At 35.7% G+C, this 25,301-nt stretch overlaps 1 protein-coding gene across 3 annotated transcripts in view; it reads left to right on the top strand.

Moving 5' to 3' along the window:
- ZMYM2 (zinc finger MYM-type containing 2) overlaps positions 1 to 25,301 on the top strand; it is a 95,155-nt gene that overhangs the window by 21,474 nt on the left and 48,380 nt on the right. For 2 of the 3 annotated variants that reach the window (XM_043992041.1, XM_043992040.1), the window contains exons 3-6: positions 11,151 to 12,004; positions 15,953 to 16,238; positions 19,159 to 19,324; positions 20,165 to 20,377. In XM_043992041.1, the coding sequence (XP_043847976.1) occupies positions 11,161 to 12,004; positions 15,953 to 16,238; positions 19,159 to 19,324; positions 20,165 to 20,377 (1,509 nt within the window). In that variant the 5' untranslated portion in view covers positions 11,151 to 11,160. The remainder of the gene's footprint in view (positions 1 to 11,150; positions 12,005 to 15,952; positions 16,239 to 19,158; positions 19,325 to 20,164; positions 20,378 to 25,301) is intronic. The other variant, XM_043992042.1, reaches the window with a different exon arrangement.

Below are 25,301 nucleotides of genomic sequence, written 5' to 3'. Positions count from 1 at the left end.
TTTTTCCAATAGTAAAGCATGTGAGTATAATGATTCCCAGTTAGTTGATTATTTATTGTAGTTGTCCAGAACCAATGAGGAAAATGCAGGATGTTTATACAGTTACAATACAGATGAAGGTGATCAGATTAAGCATTTTGAATTTCAGTATAAAGGAGACGTTTCAGCTTTTATGGAACTCAAAGTTGATTTCTCAAATCTTTTGCAAAAAATAGTGTGTAAGTACTGAATATAGAATTAGCAAATTTAAAATGTTATGACTTTCTAAGTGACTTGCCCAGGGTCACACAGCTAGTAAGTGTCAAGGCTGGATTTTAATTCAGGTCCCCCTGAATCCAGGGCTGGTGCTTTATCTACTGCGCCACCTAGCTGCCTGACATATTTATTATAAAAAATTTATTCTAAATTTGAACGCCGAACAGAACAGGCATTTGCATTACATAGTAGAATAGAAATTGTAGAATAGAGAATTGTACATAAAACTGCAGATCTGTTTTCTACAGATAGTTTTTTTTTAAGTAAGTAAGATCTACCAATTGTATGTTTTTTTTGTTTTTTTTTTTTTAACATTTAGATGGTAGTTTATTTAGGGGCAAGGGAAGGGGGTGGGGAGGGAAACCAAGATAAATCCTACCAATCTCCCCACCAATTGTTTTTAAAGTTATTGTGCTTGGCATTCTTTCTGTTTCTAAATTCCATTAAAGGAATTTAGACAATTCCATTGTCTTCCCTTCTCCACCCCTCTTTTCCTTTCCTTTTCCTTCCTTCCCTCCCTCTTCCACTTCCTCTGGAAAAAAAGAAAATAAAGTCCTTGTAACAAATACATGTAATTAAGCAAAAGAATAGAATTAATAGAATGTTAGGAGAGTTACAAGCTGATCAATATGCAGTAAAGTGGCAGAAGAGTTCTTATGACAAGTACTACCAAAGTTTTTATCACTCTTCAATATTTAATGTTATATCATATCTATTATTTGAAATAAACATTAATATATTCCAGTACATGAGCATTACTTTTGCACTTTTATTTTCATTTAAATGTCAATTTCTTACCCATAACCTATTGTCTTCTAGACACTAGGTCAGTGTTTAAAAATAATTTTATATCCCATCATCTCTGTGTATTTAAAAAGGGGGCATTCATGTTATTTTTAATGACACCAAGAGCTTTTTTAAGCTGTGGAGAATTATAAAGTCAGACATGACATGGTTTTGTGGTTCCAAGAACCTTAAATATAACGGTCTTAAAAAAACCCCGCAAAACAAACCCCAAATCATGGTCTTATGTCAATACTAATTATAGTAACTATATGTGTACAAATAAATAGATATAAAATTAGAAAATAGCATCTGAAGAATAGTGGAATGAAGTGGTGCTTGCACTTTTGTTTTTTTGTTGTTGTTTTTTTGTTTCTTTATGGGGGGGGCAATGAGGGTTAAGTGACTTGCCCAGGGTCACACAGCTAGTGTCAAGTGTCTGAGGCCGGATTTGAACTAGGGTCCTCCTGAATCCAGGGTGGGTGCTTTATTCACTGTGCCACCTACCTTCTTTGTTGTGGTATGTGATACCTAAATTATAACTTTGGGTATCAGGAGAATTAGTACTTTGAAGCAAATGTTAACCAGAGAGAGAAGGTAAGACTCAGAATAATAACATACTCAATGTGGATCGATTTACTTCGTAGTGCAAATCACAGTTAATTTACTCCTCATCCAGTAGGATCTTGCCTGTCTTTTGTAGATTAAGTGCCCAGTATTGTACATCAGCATTTAAAACATATGCTGCTGAATGTAAATCTTCCACACAGGGGATCCACTCAACATACTGGGGACCTTCCAGATCTCTTGGCATATATATAAACAGCCTACTCACACCCACATATACATTTATTTTCATTGTCCTTTGGGTTTTCTACAACTTTAATTCTTTGGATGTTGTGGTATTCCAAGGTTCATAGTTATTCCTTTGCTTTAGGGAGAATCTTGGTGCTGTGTCATTTTCCTAAATGAATCTGTTCAATTTTGATCCCACTTAATTGTTCAGTTGAAGTGTCTTTCTAGGTTTTATGTGTACTGATGGGCCAGCTCTATGGGCTTGTAATCTTTTAATTTGAACTTTAAGACATTCTTCATGTTCTTAATTTTTCCTGTGTGGATAGGACAAAATATTTGTGGTTCTGCAGTGTTCTGGGTGCTTGATATATTCAGCGTAATGTCATCTACAGTTAGCAACATCTGGTGGACCTCAGTGTTTATAGCGAATCCCTGTCTGGTAGGGCCTCTGTACTAGATATCCTGAATAATAGTGGCAAAATGTTTTTGGCGCAAGCATATGCCTCTTTGTATTATTACTAGCTTGATACTAAAAATCAGAATATTATTGAATAAATGTTGTTAATCTTTGAGTCTTGTAAGGTTTTTGCCATTTGTGATTATTAATTGTTGGAGAGGAACCTTTAAAAGGTGGCATTTTGCTTTACTCATAAAATGAAATGCTTTTTTTATGATCAATTAAACAGTGCTATCTTGTATTCCCTGCTATAAGATGTCTGCTAAAGCTATAGCTTGCCTGTGTACTATTCTCATGCTTTCATCAAAGATATCTTCAAAATATATGTAAAATATTCTCAAAGGGATTTTGTGCCTTTTGAGGGTCAATGATTTCCAAACAATTTAGTGTCTTCAGATAGCTTGAAAATGATCAGAATTCAATGTTACCGGAATTGTCCCTTTTATACAGACTAATTTTCTGCAGTTGATCTTCTGTCTTCTTTATTTGACACATGAGGGATTATAGGGTGATGACTAACATGTCCAAGTACAGTGGCTTAACTTGTCACAGAAGTGTTGACAATCTTCTCTTTTTTGCCTTTGTTGTCCTCCTTGGAATTATGTATATTATGTGCTTGCCATACTTTCTTACTTGGTTTTTTCACCAAACTTTCTGTGAACTTGTTTTTTTCTCTTTTCTTTTATGAGGCTCTTATGAGGTTATGCTTGTTTGCTTGCTTGCTTCTTTCTGTCCTCTTTCTTTCTCTCTCCCCCTCTCCTCTTTTTTCCCTTCTTCCCTTACTTCCATTTTCCATCATTTCTTTTTTTGTTATTCTTTGTGTGTGTGTGTGTGTGTGTGTGTGTGTGTGTGTGTGTGTGTGTGTGTGTGCGCGCGCGCGCACAGGCAATGGGGGTTAACTGACTTGCCCAGGATCACACAGCTAGTAAGTGTCACGTGTCTGAGGCTGGATTTGAACTCAGGTACTCCTGAATCCAGGGCTGGTGCTTTAACCACTATACCATCTAACTGCCCTCCCCCCCCATCATTCCTTTTTGATAATTCTGTCCATTTATATTTTTGTTGTATATTCACAATGGTTTTTCTTAGTTAACTTGGCATTAATTCCTACAAGTCTTTCTATGTTTCTCTGTGTTAATGACATTCAGCATTGTAATTCCCTTACCTTTTTTTACATTTTGTTCTGTAAAAGCTTTTTCATGTAATTGAAATGATCTTATTTTTTGTAATCACTTTTCCCCCTTGTTTGGTTAAAAATTGACACCAATCTTCATTTCCCCTCTCCCTCCATTGATATCTATGAAAGATAAACATTAACTACTTTTCCCCCACTCTTTTTTTTTTGGTGAGGCAATTGGGGTTAAGTGACTTGCCCAGGGTCACACAGCTAGTAAGTGTTAAGTGTCTGAGGTCGGATTTGAACTCAGGTCCTCCTGACTCCAGGGCCTTATGACTGGGTGATGCCAAAATCATGAAAATGACAATACTATGTAAATTAATTTCTGCATTTTAGTGCTATACAAATTAATCTACCAGAACAATTCTTTATATAGCTAGACAGAATTTTAAGTTTGTTAAAATGCCTAAAATTTCAGGGGAATTAATGAAAATGTTTGAGAAAGAAGAACACTCAAGACTCTAGTAATTGATAAAACTATTTGGTAATTTAACTATTTAAAATAGAAAAGTTAGATCAGTTGGATAGACTAGGCAAGGAAGAATGAGGAATAATTTAATTCAATCTGGTGTTTGGTAAATGAGAAAATGTAAATTAGGTAGGAAAAAAGTCTATTTGATAAGAATTACTAAAAAAAAAATTAAGCAGTCTGGTTGAATTAAGTTCTCACCAACATCTTCATATACTACATCGTACAATTAGTATGCATTTACCCAGATAATTTTGAAAATTAAAAAGTTAAATTCCTTGAATTTTAGTGATCAGAAGGAATGAAGTCTATTTAGTCGTATTAGGGAAGTTTGAGTCATTTCAATTGGTCTGACTTTTCTTGACCTCATCTGGGGTTTTCTTGGCAGAGGTACTGGAGTGGCCTTCTCCAGCTCATTTTACAGATGAGAAAACTGAGACAAGCAGGGTTAAGTGAGGGTGCCCAGGGTCACACAGCTAGTGTCTGACACCAGATAGGAACTTAAGAAGATGAGTCTTCCTGACTTCAGGCTCAGCACTGGATCCACTGTGCTGCTCGGCTGCCTCTAGACTTAGTTAATAGAAATTCATTTATCTGTTTGAAGAAAATGATATTTTTAAAAACAGGAAATATATTCATCATTTTTTAAAGAATTAATTTTTATTTTGTTTTTGTTTTTTAGTGAGGCAGTTGGGGTTATGTGACTTGCCCAGGGTCACACAGCAAGTAAGTGTTAAGTGTCTGAGGCTGGATTTGAACTCAGGTCCTCCTGACTCCAGGGCCTGTGCTCTATCCACTGCGCCACCTAGCTGCCCCTAATTTTTATTTTGAACTTGACAAATCAAATAAAATGTGTATTTCCTTAAACTATAAAGAAGAAAAGGAGGTTTGAACCTAAAACTGTGAATGTCCCTTAACATACACCTTGCTTTTCTTTTAAAATACAGGATAAATTCAGCATAGGATTTTCTGAACTACTCTGCTTGTCTGTGATCTTCTCTGGGCTTCTTTTCTTTGCATTTTCTTTTTTTTTTTTTTGGTGGGGCAGTGAGGGTTAAGTGACTTGCCCACGGTCACACAGCTAGTAATTGTTAAGTGTCTGAGGCCTGATTTGAACTCAGGTCCTTCTGAATCCAGGGTCGGTGTTTTATCCACTGTGCCACCTAGCTGCCCCCTTCTTTGCATTTTCAAAACATGATTCATTGTCCTTTCTTTTCTTTTTCTTTATTATTGCCTACACAGTTGTTGTGAAGATCAAAACAATGATTGTTTATGTATATGCCTGTCTATATAAGTGCATATGTATGTATATATACATATCTGATGAGAGATTTGATGAGTTTGCTAAGAGAATATAGAGGGAAAAGAGAAGGCAGAACTTTGTACATCCGAAGTACACCCACACACAGGGCAAGATATATTGTGAATGATGAGAAAGCAAAGGAGACTGAGAGGGATTAATTTGACAGAACTAGGACAGCAGTGTCAGAAAAACCCAGAGAAGGGAGAGAATATCCAGGAAAAGAAGGAAATCTACAGTGTCAATGCAGTCAGTAAGTTGAGAAAGGATTAGGACAGAGAAAAGACTTAGATTTGGCAACTAAGAGATCATTCATAACTTTGTAGAGGTAGTTTCAGTTGATTGGTGAGGTAGAAGGCCAGATAGATGAGGATTGGGGTAGTGAGTGGAAGAAATGGAAAGCAAATGTGTAGACAGCTTTTTCAAGGAGTCTGACTTGGAATGGAGAAGAGATAGAGGAAGCTAGCTTGAGGGAATGGTAGAGTTTATTAAAGTTTCTTTTTTTTTTTAAGGATGGAGGAGACTTGGATATTTGAAAGAAAAATCAGTAGGGAGAGCTTGAAGATTTGGGAGGGAAGATGATTGAAGATGTAGTCTGCCGGTGAAGATAGGACAGGATTGGATCAAATGCACATGTTTTTCAAACTGGCCATAGTATATATACAGAAGGGGTTACCTGTCAGAGACTGGTTAAAAAGAACAGAGTTGGGTAGGGGGTGATTTCACAGGGTTTTGAGATAAGAGAGAATGAGCTCATTGACTTTACGTTTCATTGATTGGTTGTGTCCAACTTTTTGTGGCCCTATTTTGGGTTTTTTGGGCAGAGATACTGAAGTGGTTTGCCATTTTCTTCTCCAGTTCTCTTACCCAGAGTAAGAGAGCTAGTAAATGTCTGAGGCCGGATTTGAACTTGTCTTTATCACTATAGGCCTGGTACGATATTCACTTTGCTTATATCCATTTTTTAGCAGTGTAATTAATCTCCTAAGTCCTCAGTTGAGAAAGGTGGAGAAGTTATAAGGGTATTGAGGGAACAGGGTTTTTTTTTTTTTCATTTTGTTTGTTGTTTTTCAGGGTAATGAGGGCTAAGTGACTTGCTCAGTGTCACACAGCTAGTGTCAAGTGTCTGAGGTCAGATTTGAACTCGGGTCCTCCTGAATCCAGGGCTGGTGCTTTATCCACTGTGTCACCTAGCTGCCCCCTGGGGACAGGTTTTAGAATAGATTTTTGTGGAGAGTGAAATATGGAATCGATTGCAGAGGAATAAATGGATTGCTTTGCTGTAGTGAAGGCCCAGTTGAAGTTTGATTACATGATTTGTAATGAAACCACTCAGCCTGATTATGGTGAGTAGGAGGAGTCATGGTTAAGGTTTGGCGAGGAGGAATGGAGATAAATAAGGGGGCAAGTGATTTCAAGAGCAAAGGACAGTATAGGATTGAATTGGCTAATGGCCTGAGAAAGTAGTACTTGAGTGGTACAGAGGATGGCTGTCTCTCCATGAGGTGGAAGGACAGATATAGGAGGGAAGAGCAAAACACAGAGATCAGTAGAATGATAGAAAGTTTTGTTTAGATGGAATAATGTCAGTTTATAATTAGGGAAGTGTTATACTTGGGAGTAATGAATGACCAGATGTAATGAGATAGTGAAGCAAAAGATCATGGAACTTAAAAGAGGTTAAAGAAATAGGAGAAGAGTTTAATAGAGCATCAACATGGATGTTAAAGTCTCCAAAGGGCATGAGTTAGGGAGCAGAGGATGATAGTGAGCTCAATGCTGATCTTGAGAAAGAGAGAATGAACTGAGAAGCTCAGTTCATTAATTAGGTTAAAAATTTTAATTGAATGCATTTCTTTTCTTTTCTTTCTTTTTTTTTTAACATGGAGCCTTTATAGACATGTTTCTGCATTTGGGCTAGAATATCAACATTTATGAAGAGACTTTAAAAATCTGACTTAAAGAACTTAAGCACTGATTCATCAAAGTTTTTAAAAGTCTTCACAGAAGTCCTCCTGAAGTTTGCATAGAGGATTTTATCAGCAGCTTGATAAACTCTGTCCCTGTAAACCATAAAACCTTTTCTGTATTTCCACCTATTTGGTCCTTTTTCTCCTTTTTCAGAGGATATGATAGGTAACTTTCCCTTTATGTGGATTTATTAACTAGCTGTTAATCATTCCCCTCCTCTCCCAAGATCTTCAAACTCTCCCATACCACTATTGAGTCCTAAAATGTCCAAAGATGATAGTTCTTTTGGTGAAAAACACTGAAGTTCTCAGAACCTTCTAATTTCCATTTTTCCTTTTGACTGTCTAATTTCTACACAGATTAGTCTCCAGTATTTCCATTTCCTCACCCAACTTTTGAGAGTATATACTTCCCTTTCACAAAATAAATACAGAAAGGAAGCAAAAATTCAACCCAAACTGTCGATGGCTCTCCATTATTTGCAGAATAATGTCCAGACTTCTTAGATTGGCATTTGATGTTCTTTATAACCTGCTTCAGATGTTCTTTATAACCTGCTTCAAACCTAACTTTTCAGTTTGACTACCCTGTTCTCCCTTATAAGAACTATATCCTCAAGCTGAGCCAGACTACTTCCTACAAGGGGCCTAGTGTTCCCTTTGTCTCTACCTGGAAAGCTTTCACCCATCACACTTCCTTTGAAACACCTATATCCTGTCTTCAAGGCCCAGCTACCTCCTCAGTCCACAAACATAGACTAAGTTTCTCCTGTGTTCCAGGTAACATGCTCAGTGCTGGTGATTCAAAGACAAAAAAATGAGACAACATAGATAAGCATACTCAGAATAAAGTTTAATCTCTCATACCTTTTTATTTCTAACTTTTTTATCTCCCTAATATTTTTGTCCTCGGAATTTTCATAGCTTGTTGTGTCTAAATCTTAACTCCTTTACTAGATTGTAAACTCCTTATGAATTATTCCTACTTCAGCTGCTCCTTTGAATGATGAAAAAGTGGCAATTAGAAAAAAAATTAACTTGTAACCCTTAAGAACTTCAGCTTCAAACCCTGCTTCTTAAAAATAGATTTTTATTGATGTTTTTGGTTTTTCTTTGCCTTAGATTTTCTTCTATACGCCTATCCTTTGTACCCCATCCCTCCCAGAGAGCCACCTCTTATGATAAAGTTTTTTTTACTATTTTTTTGGGGGGGGGTGAGGCAATTGGGGTTTAAGTGACTTGCCCAGGGTCATATAGCTAGTAAGTGTCAAATGTCTGAGGCCGGATTTGAACTCAGGTACTCCTGACTCCAGGGCCAGTGCTCTATCCACTGCGCCACCTAGCTTCCTCGATAAAGTTTTTAAGAAAAAGAGGATAGAGATAAAGAAACATTCAGCAAAACCCATCTGTATATTGGGGGGGGAGGGATTATATTTTGTGTTCTAAACCTACCTCCATAGATCAGTTGGGCAGGATAGGTGGCTGGTGGCCAGGTATGTTTGTGGCTTCTTACAGCTTTTTTTTTTTTTTGACATTCAGACTTGATTATTATTTCCTATTGATTATTACAATTTCCTATTAAAAATGTTAGTTTGGTACCTTTTACATTAAGGAACAAAGTATATAACTCTTAGGTCTTCCAAACTCTTCCCAAAGTGATTGGGCAATTTGATAAGAAATAAAAAAACATTTAGCATCAGAAAATCAGATCATTCTCAGCCATCTTGCCAGGTACTCCAACATTGTATTTTGCCTCCTCACCTGGAAGCTGTGCTTTTTCTCAGCAGATCCTGTGAACTGACTGACCTTCATTGACCACAACCCATCCACTTCTTTCTTTTTGTGTGGGGCAATGAGGGTTAAATGACTTGCCCAGGGTCACAGAGCTAGTAAGTGTCAAGTGTCTGAGGCCGAATTTGAACTCAGGTACTCCTGAATCCAGGGCTGGTGCTTTATCCACTATGCCACCTAGCTGCCCTCCCCGCCCCCCCCTCCACTCTTTATCATCAAGGATTCACTTTTGCTAAATTAATTTCAACTAAAACTTTTTCGTGCATGGAATTAGAAAATGAATATCATGATTTAGTAAGCTTAGCCAGCGATGCATTTCTTCTGTTTGGATTTATGTAATTTTGTGAATTATCTTATTTAGTACTGCCAACCTAATTAATACTCAGTTTTGGGTTTTTATTTGAAGAATTTTCCCAGTGGGGTATATGATCAAAAAAGTTTGGAAACTACTTGTGTATAGCAGTGGTTCTCATTGAGTGGTTTGTGAATCCTGTGGAGATTCTTGACAATGATCCAAGGAGTTGGGGTTTAAAATATTTTAATGGCAGCATAAGGAGTTAATAATTGTCCAGTTATGTTTCTTCTTTGTGATGATAAAGCATGTGCATGTTGGAAGCATCATTGAAGTAATTTTTAATTTGGACCTTTTGGGGGCAAAAGTTATCATTGTAGGTATCATAAGCACTTATTACATCTAAAACAGTATTAGGAGTAGAATGTTAAATTAGCCTGAAGGGAATCACAATACATATCTTGATGTTGAAAGTGGTTTATGGAACAAAAAATGTTGGGATCCTCCGATATAGAGAAGATAGAGAGCTAGCTCACCTCAGAAAGACCTTGGCTTTAAGTCCTGCTACTGATCTGCAGTGGCTGTGGAACCTTGGCAAGTTGTACTCTCTCAGTTCAGGCCATTTCCTACGGTTCCAGAATAGTTGCCTCTTTGCATTGATAGATTACCCACTCTCTTTCTTATACCAGTGAAATTACAGGTCCAAGTTTTTCACTGTTAGAAGAAGCTTAATATTTTATTACAGCAAGTATCTCTTAATAATGGCTCATGTTTATGTTGAGTGCTGTAAGTCACCTAATTTATGTGCACTCTTGAGAAAAAGGACCTATTTTGTTAAGTCAAATCTTGATATTTTTTTTAACACAAATGCATTATGTTGTTAGACCAGGTTACTTAATAGAAAAAGAAATTACTTAAAAATGACCAGTTTTTATTATGTTTGTTTATGACTTCCTAAAAAGAATTTATCTTAATACATTTTTGCCAAATCTTTTATTGTAGAAAGTTACATAAAACTATACTAACAGTGAATTGGTTGACATCATAGCAAATGTCTATATGTTTTTTGGAATCATTGGTTTTTAAGATCACAGGGACTGTTTTAATGATACATAATATAATTAACATAATTTTCTATGTTAAGTCTTTAAGTTAGAGGTTTAATACATGAATGAGTATTTAGAATTTGAAGATGGGAGACAAATTCAGATGTCCAAAAATTGGTAAAAATTAATATTCAGGAAAAAGCACATTGCAAAAGTGTGGGGGAAGGCAGAAAATATAGTTAAAGTATTTACAGTACCACAAAAGTTCGGTGTTATTATCATATGTACAAGGCATCTCTTTCCTGACTATATTAAATAAAAGCCATTGGTTCTCTTCTTGATTCTGGATCCTTTACAATTTAAGACTATTTCTTGTTTTCCATATCTAAGTTTTAAAATTAAAACAAAAACAAAAAACTTTCCCTAACTTTGTTTAATCCTTTTATTTCCATTATCTGGCAAAGGGTTCTGTCTTATGTTTCCACAAATACACTTCACTCTCTTGGTTCTTAGTACAAACACCAGCATATTTCGAGGTGATGAGTGCATGGATATTACTCAATTTGTATTATATCAAGAAGTGAACAGGTGAATTTTACCTTAGAAGAGCCCGAGATAATATTTATAAGGAATTTGCATGAAATATTGGACTGTAACCTTTCCTTTGAATCAACCTAATTTAAGAAAAAAAACTCAGTTTGTAATTTTAAATGTCTGTCACTTTGTTTAAAAAAAAAAAAAAGGCACAAAAAAACACCGCGTGGTATTTTACTGAAGTATACTATCTTTTTCTCTTTCTTCACTTTTCCCAACAGGTCGCCTGGAATGGACACAAATTCAGTGGGAGGATTAGAATTGACGGAACAGGCTCCTGTTTTATTAGGGACTACAACCATGACAACTAGTCTCACAAATGTAGGAAATACTTTTGGAGGTCCAACTAATTCTTTAGTTTCTAGACCTAATAAGTTTCAGAACACATCAGTAGAAGATGATGATGATGTTGTTTTTATCGAACCTATACAACCTCCACCATCTGCTGCCCCAGTGCTATCTGATCAAAGAAACATCACATTTCCATCATCAAAAAATGAAGAGCAACAAGGAAATGATTCTAAACTTTCTTCCTCAAAAGATTTGACTTCTCAAAAGGGAAGTATAAGTGAGACAATTATCATTGATGATGAAGAGGACATTGAAACAAATCAAGGGCAAGAGAAAAATGCCTCCAGTTTTATTGAACGGAGACTTCCTGAGACTAAAAACAGAACCAATGATTTGGATTTCTCAGCTTCCAGTTTTTCAAGAAGTAAGGTAAATTCAGGAATGGGTAATAGTGGTATCACCACAGAACCAGACTCTGAAATTCAGATTGCTAATGTTACTACATTAGAAACAGGTGTAAGCTCAGTGAATGATGGCCAATTAGAAAATACTGATGGGCGTGATATGAACTTAATGATTACACATGTAACATCACTGCAGAATACCAACTTGGGAGATGTCTCTAACGGACTGCAGTCAAGTAATTTTGGTGTTAATATACAAACATACACCCCATCTTTAACTTCACAGACCAAGACTGGAGTAGGACCTTTTAATCCTGGTAGAATGAATGTGGCAGGCGATGTTTTTCAGAATGGAGAATCTGCAACTCATCACAATCCTGGTAAGCGGTAATTTTAATGGCATGCATTTGTAGTTTCTTACCTATAATTATATTATCTGGCTTTCTCCCCTCTTAGTTTTGTAGTTTTTTTACTTTTAGATTAACATTATTTTTACATTTACCAAAATCAGGGCTTTTTCTTTCTTATCAAGAGTATTTATTTGACCTTTTCATTGATTTATTCTTAAAATTCCATTTTAGTCTACAAGAATAAATACTAGGGGCAGCTAGGTGGTGCCGTGGATAGAGCAACCAGCCCTGAATTCAGGAGGACCTGAGTTCAAATCTGGCCTCAGACACTTAACACTTACTAGCTGTGTGACCCTGGGCAAGTCACTTAACCCCAATTGCCTCACCAAAAACCAAACCAAAACAAAAACAAAAAACAAATGTTAAAATAAATTTATTTAAAAAAAAGAATAAATACTATATTAGCTATTCTCTAAAAGTTTATCAACTGTGTATATCAACAACCATGTATATCTAAACTTTTTCACTTTAGAAATCATAGATTTGACTCAACATAATAGTTTGTCAATATTTTTATTTTCATGTCCAATTAAAACAATGGTTGGATAGAAATCTTGAAGGAAAAAGTACTTTTGGCTATTTTGGTATTTTTTGGCTATTGTATCTACATTTGGCTCCTTGTTTTTACTATTAGACTGAAATTTTAATTTCTGCTTAATGTTTTATTGTTATTGCTTTTTGAAAGAAAGCAAATAATTTTTTTTAAGTTTGCTTCCAAATCAAGCAGCTACAAGTTTACATTGGAGTAAAATATGAGAAGAAGAAAGGAATCATTTTCCTTTGGACAGTCTTTGTATTCATTTCCCCCACTAATGATAACCTTTTTTCAGATTGTAGGAGAAGAAAGTCAATGTTGATATTTTTTAGGTACCTTTGATTATAATGAGGGTTTTCAGCAGGGATAACAAAATTGTATTTAAGATGGCTGATTAGTATTTTGGTTTGTTTTTTTTTTTGTTCTTCCTTTGCTTGAGTCTAAGTGTGAGCAAAGGTAACATTCAGTTATTTTTACTAAGCAAGAATTTAAAGGAAGTGCTTAGATTGGAACTTTGTCAAGTGAGAGATGGACTGGCTTGCCCTGGCCATTGAATATAAACCAGATAAATAAAATGTAAGTGAAATAAAACAAGTTGAGGAGTGAAGCCTGAGTTAAGAATCAGAATAATTCCCCATCTTCATGATTTCTGAATGCATTCTTTTTTTTTTTTTCTTGGTGGGGCAATGAGGGTTAAGTGACTTGGCCAGGTTCACACATCTAGTAAGCGTCAAGTGTCTGAGGCAGAATTTGAACTCAGGTCCTCCTGAATCAAGGGCCGGTACTTTATCCAGTGCACCACCTAGCTTCCCCCTTCATGATTTCTTAAACCATTGGACATTCATGTTAACATTAGGACAAAAAAGTCTTTAAGTCACACATCTGTGTCCCCTCATTAATATGGATAATTGAGGGGGGGAAAGTTGTATTTTATAAAAATGATCTTATTCTATTTGAGTCTTGGTATGGGAAGATGATTTCATGTCTGATTTTTCTCTTATTCTTACCAGATTGAGGTACTTTAAAGTTATAGCATTCCTTGTGTAAAAAGAAAAGAAAAAAAGAAACAACTTAAGATGACATTCTTTATTAAACAGGGCAAGAAATTTTTACTGACAGCTTAATTGTATTTGTGAATTGTATTTCTTTATAGTCACACCCAATAATTATGGTTATGCATAAAACTGAATTTTTTCCATTCATTTGGTCAGTTGATTATGTACCATACATAATAACCATTTTAGCTCTACTTTCTGATGAAATAGAAAAGAAAGTGCAGACTTATTTACTATTCTCTCCCTTCCCCTTTCCAGAGGAACCCTGGGCTTTCTAACTTTCAGGATCCTAAGCGACCATTTAAGAACAGATATTAGGTGGCGCGGTGGATAGAGCACTGGCCCTGGAGTCAGGAGGACCTGAGTTCAAATTCGGCCTCAGACACTTGACACAGCTGTGTGACCCTGGGCAAGTCACTTAACCCCAATTGCCTCAGTCTCTCATTGCTACTCCTTTCTCTAACATTGCTACATAGTAGAATGAGTAAATGGGCTCAGCCAGGAGTCCTGAGTGTAATCTTATTTCTCATGTTTTATAAAATATTTATGGGATGTTTGGCATATTACTTAGCTTTCTGGCTCAGTTTCCTCAGCGATATGGTGAAGGACCTATACTTAATAATTTTCAAGGCCTCTTCCAGCTCTAATCCATCCTGAGTTTATAAATTTAAAGATTTGTTTAATAACTTAGGTATTTTAGAGTATAAAATTTTCTTTTGGTCAAGTAAATTCTGAGCTCAGTTACTCAAAAGAGGATATATACAGAGAATGAGCTACCAAATTTAATTGAAAATAATAAGAATACTTTTATTCACTGTCTGTAATTTACTGATTACAGAGCTGTTGGTATTGTAATTATTTCTATGAATTACTCCATAAACACTTTTAAGAAAAGTGAATTCCTTAGGGCTTTTAGATCTTTGTAGCATATTAAATTAATTACAAATTTTTCTGATAGGCTCACCCTCCCTTCTCTCCAATAAAACTATGATAGCATTTGTTGAATGAAAAATTATTCTGGTGATATGGGAAGAATTTAATTTTAGTTTCAGATTATATGCTATTTTCTATCTTACAGATGGTATTTATAATTTTTGTTCTTGAAATGCCAGTAAAAATTTGTTGGTCATTGACTAGTCAGCTTTCTAGGTTTCTTTGACCTCCAGATTATGCAAGAATTTAGAAGTTACAACCATTTCTTTTCTCCTGTTCTACTTGGAGTCTTCCCTTCCCCTATCTCTCAATCCTGTGTGTGGCTTGTGCCACATGTGCGAGTGTGTAAAACAAAGAAGCAGCATTTGAGCACGCATCAAAGACACAAGCAAGAAGATGAGAAGGCTGCATCTAAGAAGCTGTGATTAGTCAGTTTGCCTGCTAGAAAAGGAGTCTTGTTGGCTGGTGGTGTCTGTAACAAGCCCTTTAAAAAACAACAAGCAAACTTAGATGTGCTGGAGAAGCTATAGGAGAAAAGTGTTAACAGAAAGAAGTATGAAGAAAAAGAGGAGGAACACAATAGTAGATTGCAGAAGCATTGAGTGGCAAACAGGTCATGGATGTGTTGACTGTAACCATAGACAGTGGATATTAGATTTAAAGTGGGATGGAGAGAGTAAACTGCTAGAAAGTCTTAATATTAGTGAGAGCTAATGAGTGACTCGAAAGATACAACAGTTCTACACTTTAGGGAGAGCCAAGGCAGGGAGAACACCCACTGATAACTCAGTACTGTAGTCTTAGTGAAAGTGTTCCATGTTGAAGGAAGACACTTTAATACAGTTAAAATGTTTTTCGGTTTTTTTGATTGGGAGCAGCAGGGGAAACATTTATTGACACTGGTATGATCACAAACTGTCATTTCATACCATATTGCATACTTAGGTGGGAGCACAGAACAACTTTAGAAGTCAGGAAAGTATTTTCTAGATTTTCATGGGGATACCTTTCCCCCCCTCAAAAAAGAAAAAAAAAAAGATCCCTCTAGGCCCTCATCCCCTATATTGTAACATGTAACATGAGGGGTTTGGATTAGATGATTCTGGAGATCCCTTTCAGTTTTAATTTCTGTGATATTTGGTTTTAGTGTGAATTCTCAGTTAAATACCTAGATCTTATTAGTCACAGAAACCATTACTTGAAGATTGCAGACACATCTTTATTAATATGCATATTCCCAGTTTAAACCATTCAGAAAAGAGTGATTTTATGAAGTAGAATTTTCTTTCTAACCTAAATCTTGCAATTTGGTGAGAGCTTACAAATATTTTTATGGTATTCAATTTTGATTTAAAATTATTTTAGTTATTCTTATATATGTATTGTGTCTTTAAGATTCTTGGATCTCCCAGTCAGCTTCATTTCCCCGAAATCAGAAGCAACCTGGGGTGGATTCTTTGTCACCAGTGGCCTCACTTCCTAAGCAGATTTTCCAGCCTCCTTCACAACAGCAACCTACTAAACCAGTTAAAGTTACTTGTGCAAATTGCAAAAAACCTTTGCAGAAGGGACAAACTGCCTATCAACGAAAAGGATCTGCTCACCTGTTTTGTTCTACTTCTTGTCTTTCCTCATTCTCACACAAGCCTGCTCCAAAGAAACTCTGCGTCATGTGCAAAAAGTAAGGGATATCTTTAACTTTTTTACTGATTATATAGGTGGTGAAGGACATGTTTTTTGGGGAGGAAAACGTATGCTATATTAGAGAAATGATGTGCACTATTGTACATATGTCTATTGCTGGCCACTTTCTGCCTTTTCAAGTCTTTTTTAAAAACTAAATTAAAATTTTTTTTCCCCATTTTGACATTCAAACTCTCTTCCTCCTTTCTGTCCCACCCCACATTAGAGAATCACATCATTTGACAGATGGAAGTAGATAAGATATTCTATGCATACTTCCATTTATCAGTTCTTTTTCTGGAGGTGGATGGCATCTTCATAGGTCTTTTATAGTTGATTTGAATGTTTGTAATGTTCTGAATGGCTTAGTTCAGTTATTATTTGAACACTATTACTGTTACTTTATTCAGTGTTCTTGATTGTATTCATTTCACTTTTCATTTCATGCATCTGTCCATGTTTTCCTAAAATGAATCTGCTTGTCATTTTTTTAATAACTTAACTTGTTTAGCTATTCTCCAATTGATGGACATCCCCTCCATTTCCAGTTCTTTGCCACCACAAAAAAAGCTGCTATAAATATTTGAAAACATAGAACTTTTCTTTTTTCCTGATTACCTTTGGAAACAGACCCAATAGTGATATTGCTGGGTCAAAGGGTATGCACAGTTTTTCCACATCCCCACCAGTATTTGTCATTTTCCCCTTCTATCATTTTAGCCAACCTGGTTGGTAAGTGTGAGATGGTATTCTAAAGTTGTTTTAATTTGCATTTCTTTGATCAGTAATGATTTAGAGCATATTTTCATTTTACATGGTAGCTTTGATTTCTTCATCAAAAACCCCATATTTTGGGGGCAGCTAGGTGGCACCGGCCCTGGATTCAGGAGGACTTCAGTTCAAATCCAGCCTCAGACACTTGACACTTATTAGCTGTGTGATCCTGGGCAATTCATTTAACCCTCATGGTCTCCCCCCCACCAACAAATAAACAAGCCTTTTTTTTTTTTTTTTGGACCATTTGCCAATTGGGGATGACTCATTCTTAGAAATTTGATAAAGTTTTCTGTATCTGAGATATAAGACCTTTATCTGAGAAACGAATTTTTCCCCTAATTTTCTGCTTTCCTTCTAGTCTTTGCTATTACATTGGTTTTATTTGTACAAAACCTTTTTTATTTAATGTAATCAAACATCCATTTTAGAACTTACAATGCTCTGTCTTTGTTTATAGTCTCCTAAAGTTGTGTGCAAGGTAATATTTGGAGAGCTATAGTCAGAAGGGCTTCTGGGGAATTTGATTTAAGTTACTTTAGACAGAGAGGTCTTTGGAATTTGGTTGGATGGTGGTATAGGTAGTCCTTTTATGATTCTTGTAGATTTCTGTTTTTAGTTGAGTGAAGTAGATTCTTAATGGCAAATGAAATTTTATAGCTTTCTAGGACTCACATTTTTTATAAACTTGACAAAATTTGGTCTGATATTTTTAAAAAAACAGATTAGAGGAATGCCATTGGATTTTATTTATTTTAAAACATTATCAAGCCATAAATAGAATTTAGTTTTATTTTGAGAATGATTTGCCTTAAATGATGTTCACTTTCTATCTTTATAAATTTTCTTCTGAGTTGGGCTCTATCCTGCCCTACCATTTTAATTCAACTCAGAAGTTAAATGTAGCTTATGTTAGAAGAGAGTATATGATAAGTAATCAGAACAGGGTGGGGTCTTCCCATCTGTTTCTAGGTGAGTAGAATTATTTTTAGCCTTGTATAGTTTAGAAGACATTTAATTTCCAATTTCTTTTTTTTTTTTTTTAAGTGAGGCAATTGGGGTTAAGTTATTTGCCCAGGGTCACACAGCTAGTACATGTTAAGTGTCTGAGGCCAGATTTGAACTCAGGTCCTCCTGACTCCAGGGCCGGTGCTCTATTCACTGCACTACCTAGCTGCCCCTAATTTCCAATTTCTGTAAGAATCTATTCAATAATAAATTATATTACAAAGGGGATGTGATATAGCAGAAAGAACATGGAATCTGTTGTTGGAAAATATGGTTTCAAATTCTGCTGGTGACTTTAGGCAATAAAACTAACCTGGAAGTTCAATTTCCTCACCTATAAAATGATAGCAGCTGAACTCAAAGTTGGTCTCAAAGTTCCCTTCTGACTATAAATCTTAACTTATAGCAGCTTTTGGTTTCATCACAATATTGGGCAGCTAGCTGGTATAGTAGGTAGAGTGCTGGGCTTGGAGTTAGGAATATCTTAGTTCAGATTTGACCTCCAACACAGTATCCGTATGTGCCTGGGCAAATGACTGTTTGCCCGTTTGCCTCAGTTTTCTCACCTGTAAAATGGGGGTAATAATAAGGCCTACTTCCCAAGGTTATTGTGAGGATCAAATAGGATAATTGTAAAACATTTATCACAGTGCCTGGCACATAGTAAGCTTTATATAAATGTTTGCTATTATTATTTCCCACTTGAATACTATACTGTACTATATTGTAACTCCAGTTGAGGTAAAACTTTAAAATGGGTTTTTTTTTTTTTTTTTGGATATATTCCTATATCATTTTCTGATTCTAGTCAGAGGTATATATTTGCTTTCTGGAGTTTTTACAGACTTGAACATACTGATATTGTCTTACAGGAGCAAACGTTTTAGCTACTAATAGACATTGTATTCACATTCATTTGTGGTTGACCTAATTATCTTTTCTTAGGACTATAAACATTTAAAAATTGTCTTTTGGGTGCATTCTTCCATATAGCCTCCTATTGAGACCCCCATCTGGTAGAGTTTGGTTGATTTTTGTATGAATAAACATTTCAGGGTAATAAGGGTTTAATTATTTTAAAAATAATGCTCTGCTGTTAAAATATGATATGTGCTTTCCTCATTTTTCTTTTTTAGAGATATAACAACAATGAAAGGTACCATTGTTGCCCAAGTGGATTCAAGTGAATCCTTCCAGGAATTCTGTAGTACTTCATGCTTATCACTCTATGAAGACAAACAGAATCCTTCAAAAGGACTCTTAAATAAATCAAGATGCACAATCTGTGGCAAACTAACAGAGGTCTGTATTGTCTATGTTTAAAGTAGTTTTCATGATAAACATTGTCTAAGCTTCAGTTTTTTACATTATTATCTATATTTAAACCAAATTTTAAAATTTGGTTAGCAAGGTATTCTATTACTTGAGCCTGAAGGAAGAGTTGAAGATAGATTTGATCAGTACTGTGTAAATTATTCACTTGGCTGAAATTAGTAGTAATTTTTTCTATTTAAATATATGACTTTAACAGTTTTTTTTTTTAAAATTTGGATAATCTCTTGAGTAGAGGTGAATTCATTAAAAACTATAGTCTTCTTCCTCATGTCTCTACACACTTCTCTCCTCTCCCCTCCCCTTACAAATGTAAAGGTAAATTGCGAAGCATTGGGTAACAGGGTGGGATCAGAGGGAAATTAAGTAATGATCTTGCTTCGAATTTGAGTAGAAGGGCATTATCAAGCATCTAAATAAAGATGTTTTTATTTCTTAAAATTGTATGCTACATAATAGTTTGAAATATTTACTTTGAGTTGTTAATCCATTCTTCTTATTAGGTGGGACCATCATACTCATCAGAACTAGTTGGTTGTCTATCAGTTTCCAGTTTCTATTTGTTGAAGAGGATGTCAACGAGTTCTGCAATTTTAGGCATTATTGGGGGAGGAGATCAACTTCCCTTATCACTAAAATGGAGAGGTTTAATTAAGTTACTTGAAGAATTCCCGTATAGGTCTGATCTACTTTGACAGTCTTTCCCCTAAACATCCCTTCTGCAGAGGAGTCAGATCTTCTGTTCTTATATAATGATAGAAAGTTTTCTTCTTTACGTGTCTTTAATACTGAATTGAATTTTTCTTTTAGATTCGCCATGAAGTAAGCTTTAAAAACATGACTCATAAGCTCTGTAGTGACCACTGCTTTAATAGATATAGAATGGCAAATGGCTTAATAATGAATTGCTGTGAACAGTGTGGCGAGTACTTGCCTAGCAAAGGTGCTGGAAACAATGTCCTTATCGTCGATGGGCAGCAGAAAAGATTTTGCTGCCAAAGTTGTGTCAGCGAATACAAACAGGTAATTGTTTTAATAAAAAGAATTTCAATTTGAAAAATATATGTGAGATGAAGTGACATATCTTTAACATCTTGTCTGTTCATCAGGCTTAACTTGGAAACTCATTGAGACCCTGTTTAAAATTTAATAGTATTTTCACTATACCATTTAGTACAAATGTGACTATCCAAAGTAAGTCCTTAACATTTAGGTTTTAAAAAAAATCATTTGGTTAAAGAACATTTATGCTTAACAGAACTAAAAGATGCACATATATATATATATATATATATATATATATATATATATATATATATATATATATATATTTCAAATCTCAGCATTAGAAAGACTCTCAGTAGCTGTTCCTAAACATGAGTTCTCTCCATTAAACATCTCCAATGACCTTGGAAGAATAATAGCCCTTGCTTCCAAGTTCTGGGCTAAGACAAAGACCACGTATTAGTTTTTGTTTTGTTTTGTTTTTTTGCAGGCAATGGGGGTTAAGTGACTTGCCTAGGGTCACACAGCTAGTAACTTGTGGTTTAACCATTGTGCCATCTAGCTGCCCACATATTAGGTTTTAAAAAATATAAAGACCTGGTTTCTTTCAGCTTAGTATTTTTCTTTTTTTTTTCTTTTTTTGGTTTTGTTTTGTTTTGTGTGACTTGCCCAGGATCACACAGCTAGTAAGTATCAAGTGTCTGAGGCCAGATTTGAACTCAGGTCTTCCTGAATCCAGGTCTGGTGCTTTATCTACTGTACCACCTAGCTGCCCCTCTGCTTAGTATTTTAACTGCAATTGCTTTAGATGGGCAACCATCGAAGAAGAAATTCTCTACCACCTTTTTTTTTTTTTTTTTTGGTTTGAAGTCATCTAATTCATGAAGGATTTATTGATAAAGAATTTAAGGAACAATCTAATTGGGAATACTAGGGAAAATCGCTATAAAGAGATCTAGGCTATTTGAACTGTGTTACTGAGATGCCTTTTATTGAAGAAAAATAATTGCCAATTCCTTTTTATGTACTTTGCCTATTCTGTAGTTTTCCATAACATAGATCATCAAATGATCTATTGAGATAGTTTACCCATGGTGTGGTAGTGGAAGCAGGTGTTTATAAAGCTCAATTAAAATTATATAAAGTTGAATTAAATTGATATAATTTTTTTCAAGAGTAGAGAGTTCTTTATAACACTGTAGTTTTGTAATTTGTAAGAAGAAAATCGGAAAAGCAGGAAAGTTGAGCTAACTTTTAGATGAAAGTCATTTAGAGGGCGGGGCAGCTAGGTGGTGCAGTGGATAAAGCACTGGCCCTGGATTCAGTAGGACTTGACTTCAAATCCGGCCTCAAGACACTTACTAGCTGTGTGACCCTGGGCAAGTCACTTAATCTTCATTGCTCCACAAAACAAAAAAAAGAAAGTCAGTTAGAAATAATAGGCAAAAATTAATACCAGTTTTCCCCAACATTGTGTTTTTTAATTGGATTTAGGTAAAGAAAGGCTCATTTGTAAATTCCTATCTTTTTCACTGTGGATAATTGAGACAAATAACATAAATAAAAACTAAATCTTACCCATTCTGACTTAAGTGTAAAGGTCTTGTTTTTAGTGGTATGAAGTGATACACCATACGTTTAAGACATTTTAGAAATGTCTTAACATTTTACATATTACATTTCTTATTTCTGTTGAGGGTACTACCGTTCTTGTACTTAACTAGCTTTCCCCTATGTTCTCCCCCAATATATGGGGACCTTTCTTTTTGTCACTGACTCAGCATATATTCCTAACTGTGGAATCTCTGGGCCAAAGGATATGGGCATATTCACATCATTCCAAAATTTTTTTCTAGAGTGTTGAGTCAATTCATAACTCTTTCCACAGTGCATTAATGGTCCTATCTTTTCCTGATTTATTCCCATTTTTCATCTTTGGCAATTTGCCAAGTGTGGGATGAAATCTCACAAACCTTATATCAGACTCAACATTTACAAAACGATTCTGTCCTGCCACACTTGCCAACCATCTATCTCACCCCTTTTTGTAACTTATTTCTGTTGAGGGTACTATCATCCTTGTACTTATGTAGGTTAGCTTCCTCAGAATCATCTTTAACTTTTCCCCCTGTCACCCCCCCCCCCCAATATTCTGCCTGTTGCTAAATCTTATGGATTCTACCTCCTCAAATTTACTCCATCTCTTCTCTTTTCTCTAGTTACATAGCCATCACTCCTGTCCAATCCCAGTCCCTTATCATCTGTTGTCTGCACTATTCAGGTGGCTTCTTATTGGGCCTACATGATGCAATTCTTTCCCTCTTTTCATTTCACAGTTGCCAGTGGGACATTGCAAACTAACTTTCTTCCCTAACATTCTTCCCTTCTCCTCCCCTGCCTTTTTTCTCTCCCTTCCTCCTTCCCTCCTTCCTTCCTACCTCCCTTCCTCCCTTCCTTTCATATACTCCAAAATTCACTCAAAAATGCCCTTTTCCTCTCGTTGCCTTCTTGCCCTTTTTCCTATATTCACCCCCCCCCAACCCCTCTGCCTTAGTACAAGCTGTTATTAAGTACTTGGAATATATTTAGTCTTAATTTCGACCTCTTCAAATTAAAGTTTCCTTTACAACATAGCTGTAGTACCACCTACCTAAGCAAGACCTGTTATGATCCCAACAGCTATTTCCTCTTCCTAAAATTACCTTGTCTATACTTGCTTTTCCTCCATTACAAGGTAAAATCATTGAGGGTAGTGTCAGGGCCTTTCTTTTTTCTTTCTTCTTTTCTTTCTTTTTGGGGGGGGGCGGCGGGGCTTGTTTTTTGCAGGGCAATGAAAATTTAGTGACTTGGCCAGGGTCACACAGCTAGTAAGTGTCAAGTGTCTGAGGCCTGATTTGAACTCGGGTCCTCCTGATTCCAGGGCCAGTGCTTTATCCACCGTGCCACCTAGCTGTCCCCAGGGCATTTCATTTTTGTCTTTTTTTTTTTCCACAGAGCTTGGTACCTAGTTGTTTAATGAATACAAGATTATCCTATTGTTTTTGTATCTGTATTGTATCTCTAGGTTTTATTTGTGTACCTGGGATTCATTTCTTGCTCTGTGATTCTAAATCATGTCTTATCAACCGCTCCACTTAACTTCATCATGTTTTTTGTTTTTTTGTTTTTATTGAGGCAATTGGGGTTAAGTGACTTGCCCAGGGTCACACATCTAGTAAGTCTTAAGTGTCTGAGGTCGGATTTGAACTCAGGTTCTCCTGACTCCAGGGCCGGTGTTCTATCCACTTGGCCACCTAGTTGCCCAACCTCATTATGTTTTGAACTTAGGCTGGTTCATCAGTCCTCCAGAATCCTAGTTATTCACTGCATTAATAACTTTTTTATATTGCTATTATTACTGCGTTGATTGTCCTTTTGTTTATATTTAATTACCATGAATTTAAATCCTGGTTTTGTAATGCCTAAGTTTATATTCAGTTATCCAGAGGGAATTGAAATTTTTGACAATTCCAGTTTTTAAAAAAAATACATAAACAATATTTTTATTTTCATTTCTTTTTGTTAAGCTGAAGCATGGTCTAAATAGGTAGTCATCTGAGACAGCTATGTGGCTTGGTGTATAGAACACTGGGCCTGGAGTCAGAAGACTTGAATTCAAATCTAGCTTCAGATAATTAGCAGAGTGTACCTGGACAAGTCACTTAACCTCTTTTTGTCTCCATTTCCTCAATTGTAGATTGACACAGCACCTACCTTGCAAAGTTGCCGTGAAGATCAAATGAGATAAATATTTGTAAAATTCTTAGTTTAATGCACTTTTTTCATAAAAAAATAAAACTTTTTTGGAAAAAATGAGACAATAACCTTTTGGGAGGCTGCTAAATCAGTCCTTACGGAAAATTATAGATTAGAATGTCTTTATGTTATTGTTGTAGTTGTTTGTAAAGCTTAATGTACTTTTGCAACAAATTTAGTTTGGCATATTGGGAACGAATTCTAAGGATATCAGTGATTCTACGTTTTAGAAACCATGTTTTTCTTGAATGTATGAATGAACAAAACCTGTATTAAACACACAGTATGTTCAAAACACTGGATATACAGATAGGGAAAAAAAAATAAGAAAGCTCTTGTTTTCAAGGTCCTCACATTATAATAGAAGAGAGTATTTTTGGAAGGTTTCAGCTGCAAGTCAAATGAAAAAGTCCTTATTGATGTAATACAAAGTAGATGACCATACCTCTTTAATGTCAGTTTACTGATAAAATATGTCAGTTTCTGATGTTGAACTATTTGACAATCCCAAGGACTTTGGTGACATGAGCTTTCTTAGTGATTATTATATTATATAAATAGATGAAACTTATTTTAAAGTAATTTAACGTTCTATATGACTGTAGTGCTTCTTTTTTGTAATCCTAAAAGTCCACAGTCTTACTATATGTAACTTTTTTTTGGTTTGTTTGTGGGGCAGTGAGGGTTAAATGATTTGCCCAGGGTCACACAGCTAGTTAGTATTAAGTGCCTGAGGCCGTATTTGAACTCAGGTCCTCCTGAATCCAGGGCCAGTGTTTTATCCACTGTGCTACCTAGCTGCCCCCTATATGTAACTGTAAGGGTTAAAATTCTAGCTAAACTGTCTAAAATATCTAATGAGTGGTCGCCAATAAATTATAAGCTTTAGCAAGAGTTAGACTTTTAAGCATTTATTAAGGAGAATAAGAATTTGGTAAAGAGAGAGAAAAAGGCCTAGATTCCTATCTATTAAAGGGAGAGCACATTTCTAGCTCCCTTCTCCGCCAGAGTCCAGAGGAAAGAGAGCGAGACTGAGCGCCAGTCTCTTCCTTCCTCCTCCCACTAGTCCGCGTCACTTCCTGACTCCTGAAGAAAAGACTCCTGGTCTTGCCCTCAAAGACCTTCCCTTCATGGGCAGACCTCTTCT

This window comes from Dromiciops gliroides, chromosome 3 (assembly GCF_019393635.1).
Source record: "Dromiciops gliroides isolate mDroGli1 chromosome 3, mDroGli1.pri, whole genome shotgun sequence".
In the NCBI taxonomy this organism is placed as follows: Eukaryota; Metazoa; Chordata; class Mammalia; order Microbiotheria; family Microbiotheriidae; genus Dromiciops; species Dromiciops gliroides.
Note: the sequence above shows the minus strand (reverse complement) of the source record. Positions and strands in the feature narration are given on the sequence as shown.